Genomic DNA, 22,168 nt, shown 5'->3' with positions numbered 1-22,168 from the left:
GTATAGTCCAAAACCAGAAGTATGCAGTATCTAGAAGTATAAAGGCATCAAGGCACATCCGAATCCAATTTATGCGCAACATGCCATCTACTAAGAAGCATTTATCTTGTCAGCATTTGTATTCACCGCCTATGATAGTAATTTGTTAATGTTACTTTTTTTTTTTTTTATAATAATAAATGTATTTTCTAAAGCTCATTTCAATGTGTTCTATATCATTTTCAAATCATCTGAAATTAATTTCTTTAGTAGGTACACTACCTTCCAAAAGTTTGTGATCGGTGATAAAAAAAAATTTTTTTAAAAAAAGAGTCTCTTATGCTCACCAAGGCTACATTTATTTGATCAACAATACAGTAAACATAATATTGTGAAATATTATTACAATTTAAAATAACTGTTCCCTTTCGAAAGGGAACTCAACGCTGCATCCTCTAGAGGACACTAGGGGAACGCCTTCAGCATGACCGGTGTCTGAAGCATGAATGAAAAAAACGACAATGAACTTGACATTGGCAGGTGGAAGCCCATGACGTAAGCAAATGAGCGACTCCGAGTATAAAAGGAGCACCTGTGGAATATGTCATCCTCTTTTTTGTCTTCAGGGATCCTTGTTTCTGGAGTGTGATTGGTAAGAAAACGATGTCTGTTGCGAGACGCTTTAGGAGATTTGCAGATCCGTGTCAGCGTTATCTGACACCAGATGACGCACACAACCTTTGCGTTATGTGTTTGGGCGAAGAGCACGCGCGTTCTGTTCTCGAGGGAACGGAATGCGTTCATTGGGAGCAGTTCTCAGCGAGAAAGCTCTAATCTCGTTTGTCCCTTTTTTCGAGGGAATTGGGACAATCATCTGCCCCCCGCGGCTCGGGTCCTGCCGCTGCTGAGGCAGCGAGGAGGCTGAGATCGTGGGGATCGCAGATGGAGCTGGCTGACGAGTTCGAGAGAGGGGTTAATCTTTCACGCTCGTCGGCGGCTGCAGAGGGTGAACTGCTGGAAGAAGATGTGTTGTCACTTACATCCTCTGATCCAGCAGGAAGTGCTCTGTTGCAAAGTGAGCAGGATCTGGCTGATGAGGGTGGAGAGGATGTTTCTGAGCCTTCTCAGTCTACCTGCCCCGCGTATGATGAGCTGTTGGAGGTTATGGATTGCGCCACTGCGAGGTTAGATCTGCAGTGGAGGCGCGATAAAGGGGAAATTGTTCGTGGCAGACTGGATGAGCGATTTCTTTCTGGACATAACCGCCCAGCTCCCGTGAGCCTCCCATTCCTTCCAGATCTCCATATTGAGATCGAGAAGGCATGGGATAAACCATATTCAGCCCGCATCCATCAATACCAGCATAAGTCTAATTATGCTGGCATCGAGGGGATGCGTGAGCGCGGATATGCGTCGATGCCCCCTATCGAAGAGACGCTTGCGAGCTATCTCTCGGCTGGGGTGACATCGACGTTGAAAGCTCCAGCCCTGCCATCCAAGCCATTGAAGGAGACTTTGCGCTTGAATGGTAGGGCATACACGGCAGCAGGTCAGGCTGGTGCTGCTTTGCAAACGATGGCAGTATTGCAGGCGTACCAGGCTGAGTTGCTGAAAGACCTAGACCAGGGTCAGGGGCTTTCCCCTGAGGCGGTGACCGAGCTGCGCCGCACCACAGATCTGGCGCTCAGGGCCACCAAGCAGACAGCTGCCGCAATCGGCAGGTCTATGGCGGTGATGGTGGCCACTGAGAGACATCTGTGGGTGAACTTGGCGGACATCGGGGAGAAAGAGAAATGCTTTCTTCTCGATATGTCGATTTTGCCTTCTGAGCTGTTCGGCACATCCGTTGAGACGGTGGTCGGTAAATTCAGGGAGGCGAAAGCGCGCTTGGCGGCTTATAAGTCTTTTATACCGCGCCGGTCTATGTCTGCACCCAAACATGAGGGGGATCCTGGCCCATCCCGGTCTACGGATCGGAGACAGGCCAGGCGGTGAGTGTGGCCACTCGTGGTCCTCCTCCTCCGAGGAGTAGATCACAGAGGAGGTGGGAGTTCAGAGACAGGAGAAGGGATCTAAGGGGAAAGATCCAGCGCGGACACGGCAAACAGCCATCTGGAGCTGGTACTTGAACCTGAAACCCTCCTTCTCCCCCCCATCATGTGCACTTGAGAGTGGACCCTGAGGCCGAACCAATGATGAGGATTCTTTCTGAGGGTCTGGAATTGGGTTTCATTATAAGTGTATCTTCGGTGAGTGAGTGTTGCTAGGTTTCCTCTCGTTTTAGAGAGTTATTATGCTGAGATCTCCAGTCTTAAGTGCTCCTCAACTATGGCTGAGTTTTGAGGCTTCCTCTCGTCATCCTGCTGAAGCCTCCGCTCTCCAGAGCTGCGCTTAGGCAGTGGTATGGGTTTGTAGGCTCTTTTCTTTTTCAAGCCTCACTAACTGCTTCTGGCGTTGAGTAGCTAGGTCTCCTCTCACTTTAGAGAGTCGTTATGCTGAAATCTCTACTCTTAGAGTAGGGTTGAGTTAGGCTTCCTTGAGTTTAAGAGAGTCATCCTGTTGAAGTCTCCGCTCTTTAGAACTCCGTCTTTGGCAGTAATATAAGTTTGTAGGCTCTTTTCTTTTTTGAGCCTCACTAACTGCCTCTGGCGGTGAGTGTAGCTAGGTCCCTTCTCACGTTAGACAGTCGTTAGGTTGAGACCTCCACTCTTAAGGGTTCCCCTACCAGGGTCGAGTGTCGTTAGACTTCCTCTCGTTTAAGAGAGTCATCCTGCTGAAGCCTCCGCTCCCCAGAGCTCCACTTAGGCAGTAAATATGAGTTGTAGGCTCTTTCTTTTGAGCCGCACTGACGGCCTCTGGCGCTGAGTGTAGTCAGCTCTCCTCTTGTTTAGAGAGTCGTTATGCTGAGACCTCCGCTCCTAAGAGCTTCTAAACTAGGATTGAGTGTTGTTAGGCTTCCTCTCGTTTAAGAGAGTCATTCTGCTGAAGCCTCCGCTCTCCAGAGCACCGCTTAGGCAGAAATATGGGTTCGTAGGCTCTCCCCTTTTGAGCCTCACTAACTGCCTCTGGCGTTGAGTGTAGCTAGGTCTCCTGTCACTTTAGACAGTCATCATGTTGAGACCTCCACTCTTCAGAGTTCCCCTACCAGGATCGAGTGTCGTTAGGCTTCCTCTCGTCTAAGAGAGTCATCCTGCCGAAGCCTCCGCTCTCCAGAGCACCGCTTAGGCAGAAATATGGGTTCGTAGGCTCTCCCCTTTTGAGCCTCACTAACTGCCTCTGGCGTTGAGTGTAGCTAGGTCTCCTCTCGCTTTAGAGAGTTGTTATGCTGAGACCTCCACTCTTAAGAGCTCCTCAACCCCTCAACGAGGGTTGAGTGTGGTTAGGCTCCTCTCGTTTAAGAGAGTTATCCTGCTGAAGCCTCCGCTCTTTAGAACTCCGCTCTGGCGTTGAGTGTAGCTAGGTCTCCTCTCACTTTAGAGTCTCGTTATGCTGAGATCTCCACTCTTGAGAGTCCCTCAACTATGGTTGAGTGTTGTTAGGCTTCATCTCATTTTAAGAGAGTCATTCTGCTGAAGCCTCCACTTTGCATAGCTCCGCTGAGGCAGTATTAATGTGTAGGCTCTTGAGCCTCACTGACTGCCCCTGGCGTTGAGTGTAGCCAGGTCTCCTCTCGTTCTAGAGAGTCGTTATGCTGAGACCTCCACTCTAGAGTTCTGTACTTTGGTAGGTGGGCTAGTCTACGACGCTGGCGAGCTTGAGCCTGCCTGTAGAGGTTGTGGCTCGGGTTCTGGCAAAAGCAATCTGGCTGGAGAAGGGATGGTGTTCCTTGAGTCCTTGACTTAAGGAATCCCGTTTTTGGGCACTCATCACTCAGCATGGCGGCGTGGGTAGACCATCCCCCTAGCGCCCTCTAGAGGACGTAGCGTTGAGTTCCCTTTCGAAAGAGAATGTCTCAGGTTACGCATGTAACCATGGTTCCCTGAGAACAGGGAACGAGGCGCTGCGTGTCATTGTCATGCTTCGGGCATCATACCTGTGCCTCCTCAGACAAAAAAAGAGGATGACATATTCCACAGGTGCTCCTTTTATACTTGCAGTCGCTCATTTGCTTACGTCACGGGCTTCCACCTGCCAATGTCAAGTTCATTGTCGTTTTTTCATTCATGCTTCAGACACCGGTCACGCTGAAGGCGTTCCTCTAGCATCCTCTAGAGGACGCAGCGTCTCGTTCTCTGTTCTCAGGGAACCATGGTTACATGCGTAACCTGAGACGTTTTCTATTTAAATAATTATTATAGTTGTAATTTATTCATGTGATGAATAAATCACATGAATAAATCCAGTCTTCAGTGTCACATGATCCATCAGAAATCACTCTAATATGCTGATTTGGTGCTCAATAATTTTTTTATTTATTATTATTGTTGAAAACAGTTGTGTTGCTTTATATTTTTGTGGAAATACATTTTTTAGGATTCTTTAAAGGGGTCATATGATGCGATTTCAAGTTTTCCTTTCTCTTTGGAGTGTTACAGGCTGATTGTGCATAGATAAGATCCCTGAAGTTGCAAACACTAGTCTCAAAACCAAAGAGATATTCTTTATCAAAGCTAAGACTCTGCCATACCCCTTTAACGAATAGAACTTTTAAAAGAACAGCATTTATTTGAAATATTGAAATATATGACATATATGACATATTTTGTAACATTACAATGTCATGTCTAAATTGTCACTTTTGATCAATTTAACAGTCCTTTATATTTAAAAGTATCCATTTCCTTAAGAAAAAATGTCTTACTGCCCTCAAAACATTTGTATGTTAGTGTACTTTCATATAAAAACATTTAGTTCACTGCGATGCAGCAGCCTTCAGTTAAAGACACAGCCGTACGATCACAGAATAAGGTCATTAAATAGATTAAATAAGCAGGAGAGGTTTATGCAAATAAAAAAAAGATAGTCACTTATGTATTGTCGAGTGCTAGCCAGAGTAGCATAGTGGGAATGAGAGCCAAGGAAAGCCAGAGGAGGAGCTGCAAGAGACGAGAAAATTTGAAAAATACAGAGAGAGAATGAAGAAAAAGATGGAAAAAGACTGAATGATATTTTACATAGGTTTGCCTATTAATACAATGACATATCAGAAAGTTAAACTATAAACAAAAGTATCAAAAGGAAAAGTAAGCACAGCTGGAGTCTGTGCAAAGCAACAGAGAGGGGATAAAAACCACAGATATTTGTTACAGCTGTTAACAGTTTTGCTTATTTTTTTTTTTTTTTTAGTTTACTGTACAGGTTTTAGGATTACAAACTGAACTAAAATTACAGAAGCTAAGAGCTAGATTAATATGTTCATAAACAGCTTTTATGAATATAAATAGAATTTATAACATAAATTAATATATTTAATTATTAATACGCAAGACTGGTTAGAACAAGGTTATGTTCAAGTTTTTTTGCATTTGATCGGCTTTGAGTTTCTGGTTTACCTTTGCCTGCATTCCTAGGAGGCAGAGGTGGAGCATCTGAGACTGGAGAGGACGGGCAGTCAGTCGAAACGCTGTACATCTGATTGGAGAGTGAAGTGTATGAAAGGCGCTGCTTATCACGCTGACCAGTGAAACCAGGCAGAGAGAGCTTGTCATGAGGAGACAGACTGTACGAGTGACAGAAACTCTGGGGCCGGGGAGAACGATCCTTCTTAATGGGACTGGGCTGGGAATGAAAAACAATGTGGAATTTTTTCAGTCAGTGAGTCATATAAGTTTGAACATTTTAAGAGAGGTTCAAGGGGGGATGTGTTACTTTGTCATCCAGATCATCGTCACTCTCGTCAAGCTCCTCCAGTCTGAGATTCCATTCATATTCCACATGGACTTTAAGGTTAAATTTTCCTGCAGTGGCTTGTGCCAGCTGAAGCACACACATACACAAATATGAGTCAGATCTTCAAAAACAGCCACATCTTAACACCCTGGGGCCTTTACCACATTTTTGCTGCCCCTTACTGTTCTTTGATCATGAAGGACATATTTTCGGACATGTATTAAGTGTTTTGAAAGGAAGGATTATATCATCTGACCCAGAAGTTACTCACCGCTTCCTCACACGGAATGATCTTCAACCGCTTGGCCACATCCAGAGCTGTTTCTCCATTCTGATTGGCTGAAACATAAGGTCCCACATTAGCCAGAAATTATACATAATGTCTATCATGAAACAATGTGGTGGCTAAGCGTTGATAAATATACAGTATATGTAATCAGGGATTCTGGCTGATATGATAAGATGGCAATTATTTTATTTTTATGTTACTGTCAATTACGCATAAATGACCAACATTATAATTCTAGACTATTTTGCCTAAATTAACAAATTACCAAACAAAAAAACCCTAAAAATATAAATTCATTCATTTTAAATGCCACAACCCTTTTTCTATTCTATCGACTTTTTTCTTTTATTAATTATTTTATTTATTAGACTAACCGGGACTTGTCACAGCACTTACATATTATTGTTCTTTTGTTGGTTTGATTTTAGAATTTTTGAATGAATTTAAGCATCATAAATTGCAGTATGAAAAAAAAAATCAAATCATTAATTCATTAATACAAGTTATTAAATTATGTAGCATAATAATAATACAAAAATAAAATAATTTTTTTAATGGCCAATTATCAGTATGGTACTGATTTATTGTCCATGCCTACATGTTTGTATACAATTAAGCATATTATAAAGGCATAATAAGTGGAAAGTAAAGAAGTACAGTAAATGCATGTGTAACTCACTGATATCAGTAGCTGGTTTGCCTCTCAGCAGTAGTTTGAGGCATTCATGTTTCTCATACAGGCAACAGTAGTGCAGGGCCGTGTTTCCCCTCTCCGTCTGTTTATCCAGATTCCCACTGGAGACAGAGATATGAAGAATCAATTTTTTCTTGATCTTCTGACATATGCAAGAGTTTATTGTACTATTAAAAACACACTAAGTATTAGAACTCAAAACTTCCTACATAAAGCAAAATAATTATGTATCAAAATCCAACCTGCATCAATTTTGGCACAAAACTATGGTCTTGTTAACATGTTAACAAAATCATCTGAGCATATCTCCAAAGCGTGCTTTATTGCAATTCAAATCTTTAACTGAGGCTGACATTAACAAGATTTTCACTCTTAATGAACCACTTCACACTTTTGAATTTGGGTCAGCAGTGACTAAACGGCAAACATAGGGAGAGAGCAAGTAAATGACCCAGTTCTGTTTACCTAGTGTGAATCACAACAAAGGAAAACAAAACAGGCTACACATCTACACCAGCATATCCCCGCTCTCTACGAGAGCAAATTCATATATTTCCCTGACTCAGACTTAAGTTCAGCTTGAACATTTTCTGTAGTGATTAGCGCTACACAGTAAAATTCAGGGTCTAATCTAAGTTCTGAAAGGATAATGCTAATTTCCACTTTGCCCAGTATGACCGTATCAGTGTTCATTTGATTCTGCATGGAGATTCTCAGTTGGTGTGTCAAACATATTTCTGTGTAGTGTCAATGAATATGTGAATGTCCACCTGTATACATATACAAAATTATGTTTGATATAACTGATTACTACAATCAAGTTGAAATGAGCATCTGTCTTCCATAAAACACATTAAAGCCCATAATGCAACTGCATGTCAGGACATTTACTAGTTATATTGTGAAATATTTATTTAGTAGACTGTCAGATAGACAAATGCCAGACTGAAATAAAAAGGAATTTGCAACAATACTGGAAAGACAATGAGAAAAAATCCTAAATGTTTAGTAAATATTAAAGACAGATTAACACAACCGGTGGACATGACTGTGGGGACAACTGAAGAATCACTGTGGAATTTACAAAGACATGTATAATATGACTAAGCTTTCCTTCCGCATTCAGTACACTACAGTTTAAATGGTTTGGAGTCAGTAAAAATATTTTTGAAATCAAGAAATTAATATTTTTATTAAGCAAGGATGCATTAAAATAAAAAAAAATGACAGTAAAAACTTGTACATTGTCACAAAATAATAATAATGTTGTTCTTTAGAACTTTCTATTCACTAAAGAATCCTGAAATCGGATTCTGAATCCTGAAATTTCATTAAAGAATCCTGGTTTCTGTAAAAATATTAAGCAGCACAACTGTTTTCAATATCAATAACAGTAAGAAATGTTTCTTGATAACCAAATCAGCAAATTAGAAATAATTCTGAAGGATCATGTGACACTGAAAACTAATAATGACTCCTGAAAATTCAGGTTTGCCACCACAAATTAATTTAAAATATAATAAGAAATATTGATTTAAAATTGTATAATTTTTTTTATTTTTTAATGTAGTCTTGGTGACTATAAGAGACATTTTACAGACCCCAACCTTTTTATGGAAACAAAGTGTTAACAGAAAATAACATCACTTCACATTTTAAACACATTCATCAATCAATATTAATGTACTGATTAATATTGTATAACTGTACAGAAATTGCACAAACATTAACCTAATATTAAATTTATCACAGTGCAAACTTTGCCATGGAATGAACTCGGAGTATCTTTCAGATGTAATCGGGGAGCAAGTGAGGATTGGGGAATGAAAAACCTGGCGAGGAGTTAGAGCAGAGTGAGCCATGCTGTCCAAAAAATAAAACAATTCCAGTTGTCTGGGTTGGATTTATTTCCCTTATGCTGTCATATTGCTCGAGTCAACCTTTAATGCGAACCTGGAATAGTTTCAGTGTTCCAGTTCTCAGGGAAATCGAATTATGATTATTTACTAGGATTTGAGTCAAGTATATTTCTGGCCCAGGCATGACCCGATCTTATAATGCTGTTATGCAGCTTTAAACCACACACTAGAGAGCAAATTGAGCTAAAGTTGAATTTAAATTACTCTATTATCTGCATAATAATCCCTTCAAAAGTGCTGGTGCTCATACATGAACACCTGCCAACCTAAATAAAAAACACATTAAAACTCATCCTGGTTAATCATGAAGCTCTTTATGATAATAGTGATGGAATGCAACAAGAGGTGACTGCTTAAAATGAAGGATCATTCACTGCAAAAAATTGATAGTAAAAACATGGCCAGGAGTGTCTGCTCCCAGGTTTTTGTGGTTATAGGCTGGTGATCCATACCTGTTCTGGACAAGGAAGTCAACCAGGTGCAGTGAGGTGTGGTCACCTGTCCTCACAGCGTAGTGCAATGCAGTCTCTCCTCCTTCCTATAACACAGAAGCACAAATTTAAAAAAAAACAAATAAAAAAACAAATAAAAAAAAGGAAATTTATTATCATTGTGTTAACTGAAAAATAAATCTTATTTAATTCCTGTTTTTTTTTTATGTATGACTCATTGTCAAAATAAACTGACTTACTTTATTATTATTAAAAAAAATTTTTTTTAAGTAGCTTAAAAAATGGTGGTAGAATTTCTCTTTGCATGGTATTTTAAAGGAAATAATTTTTTTAAATATATATATATATTTAAAAAAAATAAAAATATTTTTTAAATGAAGCACAAATCTGCTGATGGAAACAAGGTCAACACTTTTATTGAGCAAAGATACATTAAATTAATCAAAAGTGACAGTGAAGACAATATACAATAAACAAAAAATTTACTGTATATTGTTATAAAAGATTTCTGTTTCAAATAAATACTGTTCTTTTGATCTTTCTATTCATCAAAGAATCCAGAAAAAAAATTTATGACTCATTGTCAAAATAAACGGACTTACTTTATTATTAAAAAATTTTTTTTTAAGTAGCTTAAAAAATGGTGGTAGAATTTCTCTTTGCATGGTATTTTAAAGGAAATAATTAAAAAAAATATATATATATATTTTAAAAAAATAAAAATATTTTTTAAATGAAGCACAAATCTGCTGATGGAAACAAGGTCAACACTTTTATTGAGCAAAGATACATTAAATTAATCAAAAGTCACAGTGAAGACAATATACAATAAACAAAAAATTTACTGTATATTGTTATAAAAGATTTCTGTTTCAAATAAATACTGTTCTTTTGATCTTTCTATTCATCAAAGAATCCAGAAAAAAATCCATGGTTACCACAAAAATATTTATACAAAATGTAGCAGGACAAATGTTTTTTTGTTTTTTTTACATTAATAATAATAAAATTGCCATATAAGAATGATTTCCGAAGGATCATGTGACAATTAAGACTGGAAAATGTAAAATGACATTTGTATTTGAGATGTATTCAAATATAAAACAGTTATTTGAAATTGTAAAAAAATATTTCACAATATTGCTGTTTTTACTTTGTTTTCGATCAAATAAAATAAAAGCAGCCTTGGTAGTTATAAGGGACTTTCAAAAAGACTGACCCCAAACTTTTGAATAGTAATGTATGTATATTGTAATTTCAATTGTGTTATGTAATGTATTGATGAAGATCCACTAACATATCTGGTTAATAGTGTCTCTGACACAGCCATGGACACTGCTTCATGTTTGAGGATTCAACAAAAGATAACCCGAAATCAGTTTATGCTCGGGCAATAGGCTACATCAGGAGTCGCCAACTAGCAGACTCCGGTCCGAATCCGGACCGCAAATCATTTTGACATGAGGAAATAAATAAATGCCAAATGCTAATTTCTAATAAAATAAAATGTATATCAAGCACATCAAGGTCAGATCAGTAGAGCCGTTTGGGTCCTATGGCGCCATGGGTTGCTACTACAGTTAACTGTTGCTATGTTCAGACTATGTGCAGTCGTGCGTTTAGTGAAGAGAGCAGAGAGCAGAGCACAGACTTTCAGTGAGTGTAAAACAATGGCATTCTAAAAAATTAGGAAAGTTGAAATCCTTAAAAAGTCTTTTAAAAAGTCTTAAAAAAATATAAAACAGTTATTTGAAATTGTAAAAAAATATTTCACAATATTGCTGTTTTTACTTTGTTTTCGATCAAATCAAATAAAAGCAGCCTTGGTAGTTATAAGGGACTTTCAAAAAGACTGACCCCAAACTTTTGAATAGTAATGTATGTATATTGTAATTTCAATTGTGTTATGTAATGTATTGATGAAGATCCACTAACATATCTGGCTAATAGTGTCTCTGACACAGCCATGGACACTGCTTCATGTTTGAGGATTCAACAAAAGATAACCCGAAATCAGCTTATGCTCGGGCAATAGGCTACATCAGGAGTCGCCAACTAGCAGACTCCGGTCCGAATCCGGACCGCAAAGCATTTTGACATGAGGAAATAAATGCTAATTTCTAATAAAATAAAATGTATATCAAGCACATCAAGGTCAGATCAGTAGAGCCGTTTGGGTCCTATGGCGCCATGGGTTGCTACTACAGTTAACTGTTGCTATGTTCAGACTATGTGCAGTCGTGCGTTTAGTGAAGAGAGCAGAGAGCAGAGCACAGACTTTCAGTGAGTGTAAAACAATGGCATTCTAAAAAATTAGGAAAGTTGAAATCCTTAAAAAGTCTTTAAAAAAGTCTTAAATTTAAGGCCATAAAAAGTCTTGGTACCAGATGGTACAAGAAATTCTTAATTGGAGACCCCTGGCTTAATGTGATTAAACTTCATTGAATAAATATGAGCGCTGCACGTTTCAAAGTCAGCTGCTGCGCTTTATGTACATACATTATGTACTGCCGTTACTGGAGAAACCACTATATTTCTGCCGTTCCTGCTGGCAGAGAATGAATTAGCATTTTCAATAAGCCCGTCTGCTGTTTTTGTTCAGACCAATGTGAAAAACAACCAATGTTTTTACTCATTTACAATGAGTTGTAAATGTGAACTGGTGGACTGACAAGAAGATAATGTATTAAATATTTAAACAATTAAGATTATATTTATATGTAAAATATATGTATATGTTATTTAATTAATATAATGATTGATAATAATTGTTTCAATTAATATAATAATTTATACTTGTACCTCTATTTTCTTTTAAAAAATGGTTTAAAGATCCCATATTGTCAAAACTTCAAAACAAAACAAATTCCTGGCTTTTTTCATGATTACAATATGGGTCCTTTAAAGGCTGAAACGTGAAGTTTATCATTTTATAAAACATTTTGTTTTTGTGAAAACCTGTATCTGAACTCTAAATCTTTTTACAGTTATTTTAATTTTATTTGTGCAGGTCTTAAAAAGTCTTAAATTTGAGCTTACTGTAAATATCCTGCAGATATAGGTGAATGGCAAAAACCATCAATTCATGTTTTTTTAGGTATATAATTGTCCAGACCTCGTCTGGTGAGGAGTGTTCATTACTGGACATCAACCAATTTTATTTGAAGACCCCTGGGCTACATCATAAAAAGCGAAACAGAGATAATTTTAGATTGAGAATATTTTCCCGAATACACCCCCTCAAAAGCAGCTGTTCATCTCCGAGTCGGGTGGCAGCATTATCACAGTCATTAGTTGATACAATGACGGACCCCTCAGTGAGGAAAACTGAGAAAAGATCAAGGCAGAGGATTCAAGTCACATCCAGCGTGTCTGCTTTCTGATTTTCACCAGACCTCAAAATCTGTGCTCATCAAAGAGTCTGATGTGCATGGGACATCGATCATGCCATATAATTGTTTAGGTATAAATACACTCTGTCCCTGTGGACCTACTATCTCCTCCCAAAATGGTCGGCATATTTCCTTTCATGGGTCAAATTTTTTTTTTTTTAATAAAAATGAAATGGTAAATGAATAAGTGACCCTATTTTCCCACTGTCCTAATTACTATACCTTTTAATGATCGATTTGACTCTCAGACGCTGTCACTCACCTGTCCTCCCTCAGGTATTGGTTCCATAAGCTCTACCCCCTCAGCATACACCTGGATGAGAGCTAGCAGGTCATGTGACCTGATGGCTTCAAACAGCTCACTCATCTTGGCTGCTGCTGAGCTGCAGGTTTTTCTTGCGAACTTATGATCTACATACTTAGCATTGATAAACTCCTTACGAACAGTCCTAAGATCGACATAAGAGAGAGGGAAATACAATTTTTGTAAAATGGGATTTTACATTAATATCCAAACATTCAAAAATGTTTAAGCAACTGAAAATAAAGGAAATCTATCATTTACCGGAAAGTATTTTCAATACACTAGAAAACTAAAATATAATATGACAATTAATTTTATGTTTGCTATATGTACTTACATGTCACTAGCAGGAGTGGGCCTGGGAGACGGCCAAGGAAGATTTCCCTCCATTATTTCATTAAAACTATTATTTCCCACATTCTTGGCCAGCTAAAAGCAAAAAATAGAGGAAAACAAAATTAAATATGCCTAAATTGCAATACATCTAATTCTCCGAATATCATTAAATAAATGAATAATTATGAATTATGTAGAAAAATCAATTATGCATTTGTCAGAAGCACTGACCCCATTTCATTATATGAAATATGATTTTAAAATATTAAAGGGTTTGGCCATGGACTATTTATTATTAGATAATGTAAAAACATTTTAAGCTTGGCCTATAATAACATTAATAAGTATCATACTGATGTTTTTACACTTGGTTATGATGCTTCTTGCATCGTAAAACCATTAAAATAAAATAAAAAAATTTCATATTATTTATATACTATTATAGTTTTATTGTACAATATTTTGAATGAGCATTTTTTTTTTAGTTTTCATTTTTATTTTAGTTACATTTTCAGTAATTCTGTATTATTTATTTAGTTTTATTTATATTTATAACAGTTATAACAGTCTTGATTTGTTTCCAGTTAGTAATTTTAGGGCTTCAAATTAAACTTTCTGCACCTAGTTACCACGGCAACTTACATTTTTCATATAATATTTATATTTTATTTTAGCTTAATTTCAATTCACAAACATGTTTTAGTTAAAGATGATAATAGGATATTGAGAGTTTTGCACATTCAAATTTAAACTAACTTAATACATTTTGATACATGTGGTAAGGACAATAATACATTTAGCTGAACTTTAGCTTTGGTTAAAGTTAATTTGGCTATACTTTTTATTTTGTCACATTAATTAGTTTGTGATCAAACAATAATTGGCAGACCCCCTGCAATACTGCCAAAGAAACCCTGTTTAAGACCTTTGCTATACTGAAAATTTTTTTTTTTTTAAATCGAACACACCAAGAGTTCAGAGGTTCCCAGTTTGTCTAGCTCCATAGACTGAATGCGTGAGATGTGGACACCCATCTCCCGGTGAATGCCTGAACATTCGATGCACGTCAGGATTCCGAGGTTAGTTGACAACCATTTGGGATCTGAGAACATCAACAACAACAAAAAAAGGCAAAATTATGAAAAGAAACAAACACATTTTTACCACAAGGGGTCCTTGTCGCACTCATAATTTTAAATTCTAGTGGACTTTAAAGGATATTCCACCATGATTCCAGTTCAAAGGGAGCGTATATGTTCCATTCAAAGGGCATTAAAATGTGCAAGATGTGAATTTAAATTGTATTTATGTCACACTTCTCTAGTAAGTTTCATCTGTGTGAAGGTGCTGCAGGCAGTGGCGTAGCGCAAAGTGATTTCCGGTGCTCAGGGAGTAGGGAGCAATGAACACTGTGTAGGGACCGTGTCAATCTGAACACAGTTCATGCATGGAGCTCTCTTCTAACAAGCTGGTTATCTGAATCAGGTGTGTTAAGTAAGAGAGACATGCAAAATATGCAGAGCAGGGGGTCGCCAGGACTGGAATTGAGAACCACTGTTCTAGAAGATGGAATGGTAAATACTGAATGGAGTTTAATTCAGAGTGCCATGTTATCCGTGTTTGTATGAGAATATAACACGATCTGTTTGTGTGTTAGTGTTGGCGGCAGGTGTGTTAGTGGCTCCATGAGTGCCAGTGACATCCCCTGAACAGAACCAATGACAGGGTAACAAAGATAAGAGAACACACACATACACAGCAGCTATATATAGATACAGGTCTTCTCCAGCAGCTTTCTCTGCATGTGCAGTAAATCCCAGATGTACTTGTACATTAGTTCTTCTCTGACAGACACACAATCAGTTACCATGAAATACAATCATTCATCTCTCTGGTAAAAAAAAAAATCAACCAGCCTGTTTTCAAACAGACTCACTGATGTAAGGAGTCATGCACCTTGACACAGATTAGAGCGTTTCGCTCTCAGCGCAGGAGCTGAATAACAGCTCAACACAATAACTCAAGCCTCATGGCGTGTGGACCTGAAGCTTCCTAAACTTCATTTATAAGCCCTTGAATCAATGAATCAATGTTGACTAGAATGGTTTGTTTTAAAAAGGAGTATGATGCAACTATGATGCATACTCATCCCACATAGTCTGTGCTACTGACATAAATGATACCTGAAATCATGTGACTTATTTTTGACACCTAGTTCATAAAATGGAACCAATCCTTAACACCTGACCAACTGCAGAGCAACGTCCTTACAACCATCCAGAACACCAAAGAAACTGCATAGAAGAAATGTAACAATGTGCTAACAACCTTCCAGAACACCTTAACAACCTCATAGCAATGTATCAATGTGCTAACAACCACCCAGAACTCCTAAACGAAAATAGAAACTATACTAATTTAACAACCAAACAGAGCACTTTAGTTACCACACAGCAATATAGCACAATGCTAACAACCACCTAAAACACATTAGCAACTGCATATAAAAGTAGCTATGTGCTTAGTGCTAACAACCACGTAGAACACCTTAGCAACTGCTTAGTAATATAACAACGTGCTAGCCAACCACCTAAAACATAAGAACTGCATATGAAAGTAGCTATGACACAGCAATGTAGCAAACAAGCAAACAACCTCCCAACAGCATAGTTGTATAACATAATCCAACTAATATCTACTGAATATTTGGTCTATAGTTCATCTCATACGTAATATGAATTAAAGGTGCAATTCATAGCTTTCAGTCCATCTGCTTCACAGCCGCAAATATTTAAGTCACCTCTCAAAAAAATAAAACAAAGGTATGTGAACAAAATGAAAGTTTTGGCCAATTGCAATCCATATTAAGCACCCGCGGCAATATTTCAATCAATAAACAGTGTCACAAAACGTTGTAAAAACGCTTAAAGTGCCTTAATATATTTAAAACCGTAATATTAAAATATCAAATTTAGTAATCTCTATATTAATAATGCATAGTTTGCATTGGCAAGCAGAGAAGGCCGGAATATGAACGCAATCCGCTTAATGGTTGAGTGTTTTCCTTATAACTGGTTTCTATGGGAAACCATTTAACGTGAAACTTTGCACATTGTGTTTATATTCTGGGTTCATCTGCTTGCCTGTACAAAATATACATAATCAATAAGGTGTTTACTGAATTTCGCCTTTTAATATCTGCGTCTTACTACATTACTACTTACTAAAAATAACTGGCGGTCAGCGGAGCAAAGCTTCGTTTTGCCCTCCAGGTGGGCGTTCCTATAAGGGTGTGACGTCACGTGAAAACTATCAATTGGTGATTGTCTTCAGAAACTTTTTTTGTTATGCTGGTTGAAAGTCTCTTCACATCCCAATAGCAATCATTAAGTTAAGTGGTCTAAATTTATTTATATATTCTGTGGAAGGCGTAGGACTAAGAAATGTTTGTCCAATCAAAATGCTTGGTCCGAGCATTTTAATTGGCTTTCCTACCTGCCTGTCAACATATGTATTTGCATACCTCTGCGCACCCTGTTCGCACAGACAGGATACGTCATCAGCGCGTTCACGCACGGACATTCACGGATTTGCGCTGCACAGCGCCTTCACACACAGACGAAACTTACTAAAGAAGTGTGAAGTGTGACATAACATACCTCTGTAAATAAATACTATTTAAATTCACGTCTCGCACACTTTAATGCCCTTTGTATGGAACATATTCGCGCGCTTCGAACTGGAATCATGGCGGAATATCCGGTGATGTACATTTCCCAGGGCACTTACGGTCGAATAGAACAAACGTCGCACGTGATAAGAGATACATATGAAATGTGCAGAGTAAGAGGGTGCGAGGACTGGAATTGAGAACCGCTGATGTAGCCTATTGTAATGTTGTCTCTGGTATTCTGGTCTGTCAGCGTATATGTGTTCAGGGGGCATGGCTTTGGACGGCGATTGCAGGGAGGGTGGGACGTTCGCTTTCTGTGCTATCAGGCTAAAGTTAGCATTTTCCAAGATCTCCTACTGCACCTTTAAAGGACCGTTCACACTAAGAACAATAAATATAAAGATAACTATATTAGTGTCAACACCGATGTTAACATTTTTTGTTATTATTGTTATAATTGTGGTGTGGACTTAGAATGATTAAAACTTTATAGTTATTGATAGTTATTTCCTTTGAATTCTGGGCCTTTATTCTGGCATTACTCATTAACAATGGTCATCTAACAGGATAGCATTAATAATCTTTTCACTGATAAGCCTGACAATCTATAAAAACATATTTCCCCGATTTATAAATTGTTCATCAATTTATATGTTACAACAAATTAAAACAAGTTTAAAGGCCCCAGGATCCTTTACTGGGCCACATCTCTATCCTCTTGCAGAGAGAGAAAACAATGAATGTGAAAGAGGCTAATCAAATAATCCCTGGAGCAGCAGCCGCCCTCTCAGAACGTTCAGCATAGCTTGCATGAGCCAATTACATAAGAGAGTGATGTAACAGCGCTCGTCTGTACTGACTGCCTGATCCTCACACTCACACTGCCACTGCTTCATCATGAGAGAGACAGATTTCACTGGTAATAGAGTGAGAAAAACAGAAATAGGGATTCAAAAAAATAACAACAGATTGAGTGGAGAAGAGACCTGAGAGGAGAGAGTGAAATGAGGCCGAGAAACCTTACCAGACACAGTTTTATTATTATTTTCTTTTTAGACAGACAGACGGACGGATAGACAGATAGATAGATAGATGAGTGGATGGATGGATGGATGGACAGACAGATATGCACCTGGAGCCCCACAATCACAGCACACTTCATTTCCGGGCATGCGCAGCACATCGTCTATTATGGCTTTAGTGAGATCTTCCAGCCCATCATCTCCTCCACCCTGCTCTCCTCTAAAGGCCATGTTAAGCGCCTCCTCCTTACTGTTAGTTAACACTGAGATCCATCTGTAGAGGCAGAAACACATTAACAGAGCAACACAAGAAGAATTCTCCACCTTTTTTATTTACAGTTTTATGACACAACTAAATAAACTGAAGAGTGCAAATTAGGGCTGCACGATTATGACAAAAATCATAAGTGTCGATTATTCCCTTGAAATTGTAAATGTGGTTATTAATTACAATGATCACAATTTACATTGAATGATGTTTATACTACTGTTTGATGCAACTGCATGACTTATTTTTATATGAAAATAAACAAGCTGAAAACACTCTAACTGAAAAACGTTGTGCTTTTCAATAGTATTAAGCCTCTCAAATGTCAACTATACATCGGATTGGTTTCTTCTTTAAAATAAAAAAAGTAAAAATATGATGAATTGTATTATAATGTTATACTAAAACTAAAATTAAAGCGCATCTTAAGCACACAGAATACCATAAGTGGACTTTGAACGATTAATTGCCGCTTTGAACGATTACGTAATTGTGGCATCCATAATTGTAATCGCGATTAGAAATTCGATTAATTGTGCAGCCCTAGTGCAAATACATTTTTCTTTGAAATAACATGCTAACAGGAACATGTATTAGATACATCGGATTGGTTTCTTCTTTAAATTATAAAAAAAGTAAAAAATATGAATTGTATTATAATGTTATACTAAAACTAAAATTAAAGCGCATCTTAAGCACACAGAATACCATAAGTGGACTTTGAACGATTAATTGCCGCTTTGAACGATTACGTAATTGTGGCATCCATAATTGTAATCGCGATTAGAAATTTGATTAATTGTGCAGCCCTAGTGCAAATACATTTTTCTTTGAAATAACATGCTAACAGGAACATGTATTAGAAAAGTTGTCAATTTTTGACTGCATGGTAACTGTACACAGTTGCTACTGTAAAAAGCTTGAATTGCCAGGTCTATTACTGGTCTACAGCCCACAGATGAGTTTGTCAGTCTGTCTGGGGTACATTCAGAACAGAAAGTACTCTTGCGTACCATCTGCACACTTTTTTTCTGGTATATGTACACACTAGATGGATATCTTTAGCGGAGTGTCATTTTTTTCAGCGTCTCATACCGCATATACCTGTAGTAGCATATGGGTCACAGTGCATTAGTGCATTACTAAATGAGTAGAGTTTTTAAAACTATAAAACACATTTAAAAAAAAAAACTCAATTAACATTCCTTCCTTTTACAAATAAATAATATTCACAAAACACTTGATAGTAGTTCGCGAAGTTAGTGATTTAACTATTAGATACCTGATATAGGCTCAATCGCACAGTGATATGCATACAGGCTACTGACTGAACAAAGGTGTTGAGAAATGTAACACACGTTTGTTACATAACACTGGTCCAGACTGTTATGAATATGGTTTGATTTGATGATGAAATGCGAGACAGAGGGTCTAAAAGGGGGAAAGTGACATCAAGGGGGAAAAGACAAAAAATGATGACATATGATGTGGCGGGTGAGGGAGGACAAGACCTGAGACTGAGACATAGAAAGGGTGATTTTTATAATATTGTCTTAAACACTCATTTAGTCATGTAATTCTGAAATACCAATGTGCCAACAAGACTGTATTGCTTAAAAAAAACAACAGCTAAATCCTAACACCACTTCACAGACTTCTCACAACAGAGATTCACGAAACCCATCGAGCAAATGCTTTAGACGAGAGTTAAAATCTCAAACTCTATTTGCGATATTAGTTTGCCGTAAAAGTAGTACAATCTAGTCACACAAAATAATAGTTGTTTTCACTGCTTGGCAGATTGCTATAATTGTTCATAATTGTTAAATTGCAGAGAGATCCCATTATCAGTATATAAAAAAATATTACAGATTACTGCATTTACAGAGAAGTTAGATTACAAAGTTTGTGACTTACAGATGCAAAGTGGTGTAAAAAAAATAAGTCCCATAAAAAAATCTTACATTATAAATTCCTGCTCATCTTCAGCCTGGAAATGATATGTACGGTTATCTGAAACACATGACAAATAAAATATAAGCCATCTGCATATACATGAAGTGATTTTCATTAATCTAATTAAACACCAGAAGATAGTATTAAAGTTTATTAATGTTGCAATTATCCAACTATTTAAAATTAAGTTTGACAATTTTCTTCCAAGACTGAGTATGGTAAAGTAAACAAACACATTACACTAAGCTACTAAATCACTCATGTGGTTTCCCACAAAAGAAGCTCTCCCTGTGGGTGTCTGTTGACTCACGGGAAATGAGATCGAAGCACTTCCTGTCCTCAGTGCTGGGCTTGACCTGACATGTGAGCAGGTTGAGTTTGACAGGCTGCCTGTTTGACTGAAACGAAATGTGACAACAGGAAAAATGCTTGACTACTTCATATTCCTGCTGTAGCATCCCAGACCGTGTGATTTTAAATTTATAATGACAAAATGAAGCCAATACAAAGATTATATATTATTTTGGTAGACAATCATTTAACGTAGGTCTATTACTGGTCTACAGCCCACAGATGAGTTTGTCAGTCTGTCTGGGGTACATTCAGAACAGAAAGTACTCTTGCGTACCATCTGCACACTTTTTTTCTGGTATATGTACACACTAGATGGATATCTTTAGCTGAGTGTCATTTTTTTCAGCGTCTCATACCGCATATACCTGTAGTAGCATATGGGTCACAGTGCATTAGTGCATTACTAAATGAGTAGAGTTTTTAAAACTATAAAACACATTTAAAAAAAAAACTCAATTAACATTCCTTCCTTTTACAAAGAAATAATATTCACAAAACACTTGCTAGTAGTTCGCGAAGTTAGTGATTTAACTATTAGATACCTGATATAGGCTCAATCGCACAGTGATATGCATACAGGCTACTGACTGAACAAAGGTGTTGAGAAATGTAACACACATGTTTGTTACATAACACTGGTCCAGACTGTTATGAATATGGTTTGATTTGATGATGAAATGCGAGACAGAGGGTCTAAAAGGGGGAAAGTGACATCAAGGGGGAAAAGACAAAAAATTATGACATATGATGTGGCGGGTGAGGGAGGACAAGACCTGAGACTGAGACATAGAAAGGGAGGCTAACAATGCTGACTGGTAGTGTTCAGTTAAACTAAAAATGTTGTCACATTTTCCATTGCTTAGTAAAATTTTGTGGGTGAAATCTAGTCTTTTTTTTTTTTTTACGTTAATATGCCACGTTGACCATAAGAAAGCTGCTTGGTTTGAAAGTGACTTCTGTGTGAGCCGTGCTTCATGCATTGCTCAACTATTGGCAATGGACCTTTTTTGCCTGCATAATTTCACTTATTGTGACTGACTGGTACTGTGTCCAAGACAATGATGTTTAGGAGTGAGTATGTTTAGGAGTGTAGTAAGGCCACATTTGATATGAAGTGAATGAAAACAAGGCTGTGGAGAGGAGAAGAGAGGAGAGAAATTCGATGAAGTGGTCAACACTCAGTTGCTCATTTTCCTAGTGGGCTCTTAAAGCTAGGGTAGGCAGTTTTTGCACTACTAGTGTCATCTAGCAGAACTACAAAAATAAAGCATGCTTTCAAACATTCATAATTTTGTTTGCAAATGCCCCTTTTGCGTGTCATGCCTCCCCCAAACACAGCTCTTATAGCATATTTCAACAGGTAAAGTAGAATTCTTCAATAAAAGGTCCAACATATTAGGAACACTTTTAACTTGAAGCTTAGCTTACCTGTTGAGAAGAAACTCTGCAAGTTTGTTGTATAGATTGAAACCCGAACATGTCATCAAATTCATCCATGTTGTTTAAACACTGGCAATGTTTACCCTTGTTTTACTCCATTGTCTGTCTCTGTGTATTTTGGCAAGTCTTCGAATTTTGGCTGAATTTTTTTTCCCACACCAGCTAAACTGAATGGAGCGAATTCAATTATTTATGGTCCTGAGCCTTCCACATAAGATTTATATACAGTGGGTACGGAAAGTATTCAGACCCACTTAAATT

At 37.6% G+C, this 22,168-nt stretch overlaps 1 protein-coding gene across 1 annotated transcript in view; it reads right to left on the bottom strand.

Moving 5' to 3' along the window:
* LOC107558320 (arf-GAP with SH3 domain, ANK repeat and PH domain-containing protein 1-like) overlaps positions 1-22,168 on the bottom strand; it is a 33,932-nt gene that overhangs the window by 3,404 nt on the left and 8,360 nt on the right. Inside the window, exons 9-19 of the mRNA XM_016241974.1 lie at positions 20,424-20,605; positions 20,122-20,170; positions 18,000-18,163; positions 14,163-14,296; positions 13,196-13,287; positions 12,817-13,003; positions 9,163-9,248; positions 6,777-6,892; positions 6,080-6,147; positions 5,788-5,895; positions 5,472-5,697 (exon numbers count right to left, since the gene is read on the bottom strand). Coding sequence (XP_016097460.1) covers positions 5,472-5,697; positions 5,788-5,895; positions 6,080-6,147; positions 6,777-6,892; positions 9,163-9,248; positions 12,817-13,003; positions 13,196-13,287; positions 14,163-14,296; positions 18,000-18,163; positions 20,122-20,170; positions 20,424-20,605 — 1,412 coding nt within the window. The remainder of the gene's footprint in view (positions 1-5,471; positions 5,698-5,787; positions 5,896-6,079; positions 6,148-6,776; positions 6,893-9,162; positions 9,249-12,816; positions 13,004-13,195; positions 13,288-14,162; positions 14,297-17,999; positions 18,164-20,121; positions 20,171-20,423; positions 20,606-22,168) is intronic.

Source organism: Sinocyclocheilus grahami, unplaced genomic scaffold (assembly GCF_001515645.1).
Source record: "Sinocyclocheilus grahami isolate Dianchi unplaced genomic scaffold, SAMN03320097.WGS_v1.1 scaffold641.1, whole genome shotgun sequence".
NCBI classification, from domain to species: Eukaryota; Metazoa; Chordata; class Actinopteri; order Cypriniformes; family Cyprinidae; genus Sinocyclocheilus; species Sinocyclocheilus grahami.
Note: the sequence above shows the minus strand (reverse complement) of the source record. Positions and strands in the feature narration are given on the sequence as shown.